This window comes from Grammomys surdaster, unplaced genomic scaffold (genome assembly GCF_004785775.1).
Source record: "Grammomys surdaster isolate TR1022 unplaced genomic scaffold, NIH_TR_1.0 339, whole genome shotgun sequence".
NCBI lineage: Eukaryota > Metazoa > Chordata > Mammalia > Rodentia > Muridae > Grammomys > Grammomys surdaster.
In genome coordinates this window covers 23,714-31,573 of record NW_021604758.1, presented here as the reverse complement: position 1 = coordinate 31,573, position 7,860 = coordinate 23,714, and the positions used below count along the sequence as shown (strand labels likewise).

The 7,860-nt window shown below is 43.4% G+C and overlaps 1 protein-coding gene across 1 annotated transcript in view; it reads left to right on the top strand.

Annotated features, from left to right (window-relative positions):
* Window positions 1-2,134, top strand: part of LOC114630452 (pregnancy-specific glycoprotein 22-like) — a 41,855-nt gene extending 39,721 nt beyond the window's left edge. Inside the window, exon 5 of the mRNA XM_028778688.1 lies at window positions 1,851-2,134. Within this exon, the coding sequence (XP_028634521.1) occupies window positions 1,851-2,134 (284 nt within the window). The remainder of the gene's footprint in view (window positions 1-1,850) is intronic.
* The last annotated feature ends 5,726 nt before the right edge of the window (window positions 2,135-7,860 follow it).

Below are 7,860 nucleotides of genomic sequence, written 5' to 3'. Positions count from 1 at the left end.
GGGAAATGTATTTGTCATTGGTTGGGTTTGGATCCTTGTTAGAGCTGACATGGTACTAGGGTGTCATTGTATGTGGCACCATCCAGTGCACTGTCATAAGAACCAGAGTTATGCTAGTTACCCTGGACGTCTTCCACTGAAACTCAACCAGGAATGCATAGCTGGACTGGACAATCTGGGTCCCTAGGTCATTAACTTGCTATTTGGATGGCCTTATGTGACCTTACAGGAACGTCAGGGTTTCCAAGGTGATGGACAAAGGCCACACGTCCTTTTCTGCTAGTGTTTGTCCTTTGATCTCCAACACCTGAAATTCTTTTTTGCAGGCACAATATTTCAGAGTTGCTAAACTGGATATCACCCTGACATCAGGTGTAAACCCACTGCTGTCCACTAGATGGTGCAGTAATGAAGACTAAGAGTTTAGAGTCGGCCCAGTCTCTTGAGACTCTTGACATGCTCAGAATGGTAGAAAAGTCAGAAACGTAATTTCAGGAACCAAGTACAAAGGTTGTAGCCTGTCTCTGTCCCAGACCCTATAGACCTGGAGTTCTCTTGGGCAGACTTTCAGATGTACTCAGCACATTACTCTGTCATAGAATCCTGTGTTACCATCTTCCTGCTTCTCCCTGACAATTCCCATAGGAAATCACCTAGACAGAGGACAGCTGCCTCCCAGGAAGGACACAGGCAGACACTAGGTGAGACTCTGCCAGTGTAGGATGCTGAGAGTCTCTCTGAAATTCTCCCTAGGTTTATGTCCCCTCTCTAGGGTCCTGGTGACCTCCTGCTTCACAGACACATGAAAGTCACCAGACAACTGCTCCTGGGTGTCATGACAATGCTCCCTGACTGGTGACTCCAGTGAGAATGTGACTGTCCCTTTCCTAGACATCAGTCAGCAGGTCCCTTCCCAGTCCTCACAGGCATCTGTGTCACCTTCCTGCAGGGAGTTGATACCATCTCAGAGCATTGAGAACAAAGGGCAGCTTAGGATTCTGTGTCATAAAGGACACATTGGGAGAACACAGAGGAGGACAGCCCTGGGGTGAGCTGTTGCTGCCCCAGGACACAGAGATGATTTTCAGCCTTGTGCTTGGCACCATCCCTGACAGCAGTCAGCATCCCCCTGGGAAGGGCTCCTGCCTGGGAGGAGGCTGAGCTTAGAGGGAGGAAGGCTGCAGAGCTTGGGGGCAGCCCCGGGGAAAATGCTGTTGAATCAGTAAGAGGAGCATCAGGAAACCAAGATTCCAGACTCAACTTTAGTTGTTCCCAGAGATCTCCTCAGGGCTAGCATTGGAGTTCCCATTAGAGCTGACAGAGAACAAGGCTTCCCTGACTGTCCAAGTCCCATAGGATGAAAGATCAGCTGTGCATGGCCATGACAGCTGCAGTCATGTCGGTCACCTGTGCCCCTTCTTCTCCTGAGTCTCAATGGACAGGTGCTCAGAGAGAAGCCAAGTGTTCTGATGGACTTAGGAGAGTGAGACAAAAATAATATACCTAAGTGAAGGGACAGAGGTGATAGTTCTCCAGGCATCTTCTTATTCTCAGGAGTCCAGCCTAGGGTAAGTAGAACAGATGCTTCTGATGTGAGCACCTAATCTTAACTCACAGGTACTGCAGTGATCATGCAAGGTGTGTCCTAGTATAGGGAAACCGAGGCACAGCAAAATCAGTGGCTGAATCAGTGTCACACATCCTGTGGGTTGCAGATGCAAAGCGCAAGATATGACTGTAGTCACAGCTCCAATTTCTCCTCCCTGGAAGCTTTATTAATGCTATAGAGGGGTGGGTTGAGCTGACTCAAGGAAGACTGTCATTTAGTACCCTTCTCTGTTTCTTTGCAGAGCTTGCGACACAGCCTGTCCTGAGAGTCACAGACAGCACAGTTAGAATACAGAGCTCAGTGGTCTTCACTTGCTTCTCAGACATCCTTGGGGTCTCAATCCACTGGCTCTTCAATAATCAGAGTCTGCAGCTCACAGAGAGGATGACTCTGTCCCCCTCAAAGTGCCAACTCAGGATACTTACTGTCATGAGGGAAGATGCTGGAGATTACCAATGTGAGGCCTTCAACCCAATCAGCTCGAAGACCAGTCTCCCCGTCAGCCTGGCTGTGATGGCTGAGTGACCCCTCCTCTCATGCACAGCAGAGCAGGGGCATTCCATATTGAGATGCCCACACCTGCCCACCCCTGCCAGTTACAGATTTCCCTTTATTCTCATGCCCAACTGTCCATCTCTTCCATCCCTCCTTTCACCTGATCCTGAACCTCTACATTCTCTTCCACATCCCCTCTCCTACCCAGTTCCCTCTCTCCATCTGCCTCCTACAACAATTTTTCCCCCTTCTATGTGAGAATCCATCATTCTCATTTGGCCTTCCTTCTTGTTGAGCTTCTTTGGGTCTGTGTAGTGTAGTGTGTGTATCTTGTATTTTATGGCTATTATCCACTTATAAGTGAGTACATACCATGAATGCCGTTTTGGGACTTGGCCACACTACTCAGAATGATTTTCTCAATTTCCATCCAGTTGCCTTCAATTTAATGATGTCTTTGTTTTTAATAGTTGAATAGTGTTCCATGGTGTATTTGGCACCACATTGTCTATATTCTTTTTTTCACATTGTTGGTATCCTCCCGCACTGCTCAGCTCAGTATTGATGCAAAATGCAGGCCCAGGGGAAAATGTTTCATTTGTTCTTAATGGACAGAGAATATCAAGTCTTTACTGAAACAGAGGGGGAACTGAGATTGCCAGGTGTCTTAGATATGGTTTTACTGCTGTGAACAGACATCATGACCATTTCATGTCTTACAAAGGACAATATTTAAATGTGTTTGGCTTACAGGCCAGAGATTCAGTCCATCAAGGCGGGAGCATGGGAGTGTCCATGCAGGCTTAGTGCAGCAGAACTGAGAGTCCTACATCTTCATCTGTAGGCTGCTAGCACAATACTCACTTCCAGGCAAATGTCTAGGGTATTAAAGCCCACACCTGTAGTGACACGCCTACTACAACAAGGTCACATTCCAGTAGTGCCTCTACCTGGCCCAAGAAAATACACACCATCACATTTTACTCCCTGGCCCCCATAGGCTTGTCAAAACACTTGGGTCTATGGGGGCGATACCTAAACATAGTATAATAAAAAGTGCATTCCAAAGTCCCCATAGTCTATAGCAGTCTCAACAATGTTAAAAGTCCAAAGTTCAAAGTCTCTTCTGAGTTTCATCCAGTCACTTAACTGTGATCCCCAAAGCAAGGCAGGAAACCAGCTGGGCAAACTCCCAACTCTGCATCTTTATGTCTTATGTCAAAGCAGTTTTCAGATCTTCACTCCTTTTTCATCTGTGGTGACTGCAACAACCTTCTTTCTCCTGGCTTGTTACTACTCCCTGTTAGTAGCTTTCCTCAGCAGATAGCCCTTGACTCTGGCATCTCAAACATCTTGGGCTCTCCAAGGCAACTTCAATGTTACAGGTTCTTGTTTCAGTGTCTGGGATCCACATATGATCTTCTGTGCTCCTCCAAAGGGCTGGTGTCACTTCTGCAGCTCTGCCCTCTGTACTACTCTAAGCTCAGGTTGATCCAGTCCACTGCTGCTGCTGTTCTTGGTAATTATCCCATGGTACTGGCATCTTCAATACACTGGGGTCTTGCACTGCAACTAGGCTTCATCAATAGCCTCTCATAGGCTCTCTTCATGGTGCCAAGCCTCAAATCCTTTGCATGACCCCTTCAGTCCTGGGTTGTCAACTGCAACTGAGGCTGCTTCTTTAGCAATGGCCTTCCATGACCTCTCACAGTGCCAAGCCTCAGCTGCTCTTCATGACCCCTTCATGTCTTCAAAACCAGTACCACCTGGGTGACTCTTACGTATTACTAAGTACAGCTGTAGCACATGGTACAATCTTGGCTATCTCTGGAACAAAGCTTCTTTGTGCTCTCAGAAAAGACTTCCTTGAAGATTTCACTTAAGTGTTGTTGGTCTCATCTTAGTCGCTGCTAATTTCTGAGGTCTAACTAATCAGCATCAATTGTCCCAGTAGTCCCGTCTATTCTTCACACTTAAGCCAGAGGCACATGGCCAATGCTGCTGAGTTTGCTGCTTGCTGGGGCTGGAACATGCCTCTCCTTATTCTATTACCAGCTTTCTGTTTTCTGACTCCCTCTCTGCCTAAGCTTGGCTTTGCTGGAACTGGCTCTGTAGATTACCCTTGAACTCTGAGATCTGCATGGTTCTGTCTCTTGTAATTATGGGATTAAAGATGTGGACCACCATGGCAGAATTTAAGCTTTTCTTCTTCATCTAGAACCTGCTTTGTCCCGGGCTGGCCTTACACTCAGAGATCTGTTTGGCTTTGTGTCCTGGGATTAAAGGTGTGTATCAGCATGCCTGGATCTCAATTTAGCTGGGTAGGATCTTGTCCCCAAATCTCTTAATCTGTTATCTTCTAGAACATTGGATACAATTCCATTTCACTTCCTTGTGCCTCTTTAATACTTTAAAACCATATATTTTATGTTTTTCCTTTCACAGCTTGTTATGCTGGTTTAAAATGCTCTTGAGGAGACTTTATCCAGAGAACAAAGTGTCTCATGCGTGTTTCTGAGACTTCCTTCGTCAATGCAATTAATCTGTGTCTCTTTACCTTAGCCTCATACTGACTCTCTCTCTCTTTTTTTTTACCTTATGCCTTTGTATTTTTCTGTTATGTTATTTATTTTTCTTTTTTATTGAATATTTTCTTTCTTTATTTTTTTTTATTTATTTTATTTCAAATGTTTTCCCCTTTTCAGGTGTTCCTTTTAGAAACTCCTTATCTGATCCCCCTACCACTGCCTCTATGAGGGTGCTCTCCCACCCACCCACCTACTCACTTCTGTTTTCCTGCCCTGACATTCCCCTACACTGGGGCATTGAACATCCTTAGGCACAAGGACTGCTGTTCCCACTGATGTCCAACAAGGCTATCCTCTGCCACATTTTTACAGCAGGAGACATGGGTCCCTCCATGTGTACTCTTTGGTTGGTGGTCCAGTCCCTGAGAATTCCAGGGGAATCTGGCCAGTTGACACTGTTGCTCCATTCATGGGAAAACCCCTAAGCTCCTTCAGTCTCTTCTACAACTCCTCCACTGGGGACCCTGTGCTCAGTCCAATGGTTGGTTGCTAGTGTCTGCCTCTGTATTTGTCAGGCTTTGGCAGAGCTTCACAGGAGTCTGTCACATCAGGCTCCCCTCAGCTAGCATTTCCTGGCATCCACAATATAGTGTCTTGGTTTGGTGACTGTATATGGGATGGATCCCCAGGTGGGGCAGTCTCTGTATGACCGTTCCTTCAGTCTCTGCTCCAGAGTTTGTCTCCATATTTCCTCCTGTGATTATTTTGTTCTCCTTTCTAAGAAGCACTGAAGCATCCACACTTTGGTCTTCCTTCTTCTTGTGCTTCATATTGTCTGTGAATTGTATCTTGGGTATTCTGAACTTTTGGGCTAATATCCACTTAGCAGTGAGTGCAAACCATGTATGTTCTTTTGTGACTGAGTTACTTCACTCAGGATGATATTTTCTTTCTTTCTTTTTTCCTCTTTAAAACTTCATTGTCCTTTTATCTTATCACATAGTAACAGAAAATGATTTTTTTTGCTTTTATATGATTTTAGTTACATGTAAGAATTAAGGTCATTTCTAGATTGAGGCACTAGCACTACAATAGATAAAAATATTCAAGGAACTAACAAGACAGTAAACACAAATAGTCAAAGAACAAGCAAGGCAATAAACAAAGTTCTGTGATCACTCCCATGATCACTGTTTATAAGGGCTTATCTGGATGGCCAATATATTTGAGCCTACTTCTCTGTCCTAGCCCAAAGTCATTTCATGCCAGAAGCCTACCTCTTTGTTTTAGCCTAAGATTTAGATTTCTGCTTGAAATTACTTCTTTGTTCTAACCTAATGTCAGATTCCTGCTTGAAGCCCATTTCCTTGTCCTTGGCCAATGTCAGATTGCTGCCAAGCACCCTCAAATGCTCTCTGCATCTCTCCCTTTTTTATTTCATAAACAAGACTGAGCCTGTCTTAGGTCATTCTGAAAAGAATGCCTTCCTTACCAATTGTGGAATATGCATTATTAAAAGCAATGCACTTATGTCTTAGGTTGGTAAGACTCTGTGCAGAATATTACCTATCATTGACTTGTAGGCTGTTAATAACTCTGTCTAGGGGTCCGTTTTCAGTTTCAAGTCATGTACTTTGGCCATCAACATGTTGATGTTGTTAAAGACAAACTTTAACAGGATGTGCAGGAATAAAAGTATTCCCAGGACAAAAGAGGCTAGTATGATGAAGCTATATATGCCATTCTTGAAGCTTGACCAAAATGGAAGTACTTATCATGAATAATTTTCTCAGCAGTATCTGCAGCATCAAAGCTCAGCAGAGGAGCATCCTTTAAATTCATAATCTCAAAATGCAAAGTTAAAACACCCAGAAAGGTGTTAGAATTATGCCAAAAACCCTTCAAATGTCTAAACATTTTTCTAATTATGAAGACTATCACTGTAAATTTTAGAAATAACACAAATTGCCGGGTGGTGGTGGCGCACGCCTTTAATCCCAGTACTTGGGAGGCAGAGGCAGGCAGACTTCTGAGTTCGAGGCCAGCCTGGTCTACAGAGTGAGTTCCAGGACAGTCAGGGCTACACAGAGAAACCCTGTCTTGAAAAAAAAAACAAAAAAACAACAAACAAACAAACAAAACCAAAAAAAGAAGAAATAACACAAATCCATTGGTATTTGGCATGAATCTCAAGATGGCTCCTTACTCTTAAACTTTGAAACTCCTTCCAATAATTTGTGTAAAATAAAGTGGACCAATCTGTTGTTTCAACTATCTCCCTAAATCCTTTTAATACTCAGCACATTAGTAACATTTCTTTACTAAATGATTAACAAAAGTAGCTGTCTTAACTTCTTGTGCAATTGCAGAAGTAGTGGTGCTAGCAACTAATGTAATTAAAGCTGTTATACCAGCAATAATCAAGCCCAGTTACCTTTTGCTTCTGCTTAAAGCCTGACTCACTTCTTCCAGTACTTGAAAGCTTTTTTTTTTTTTCAGAATACCTAGGTCCTGTAATACTCAGGGTAATAAAACAAAAGCTGATTGATGGAGCTCTGTAATAGACATGCTATGTTTCAACACACTCACACAATTAAAAAGTGTACAGTGAATGCAACTTACATTAAATACTCTAGAAGAAACAAAAGTAATTTTAACTTGACAATTAACAGAGCCTTAACACATGCACTAACACTTGTTTGAAATCCAGATTCTGTCCCAACTTCATCTCTTGCTAGGGTCACATCATAAACAACTGCAGCTAACTTCCAAATATGTCTCTGAAAATGTCCAGAAGCAGCCTTCCAAATGAAGACTGTTATTTCCAGTATTGGATTGATTTCTAGACCAATTCATAATTGAGTACGAATAACTGGTTATATTTAAGAAAAATTCAAGAGTCATTGTAACTTCTCTTTTTGATTCTCTGTTCCACAAAGTCTAAAAACTTGAGTCAAGGCAGCTTGTCTCATTTGAGGTATAGGTAAACAATGGTGGATCAGTAACATATGTCCAATACAGCTTCCCAGTCACTATTGTCAGTATCAGCAAGCTCACAGGTCAGCATCATTCTTTGTCTGGGCATCAGCATGTCTTGCCCATCATTCTGGCAGCCACCATGCTCCTTCAGCATCCTGCAGAAAAAACACAAACATGCCCTCTTCCCCATATTAAATACCTGATTCAGATCAAGCCATATGTCAGTAAGTGGATTCTTCCTTTTCACCC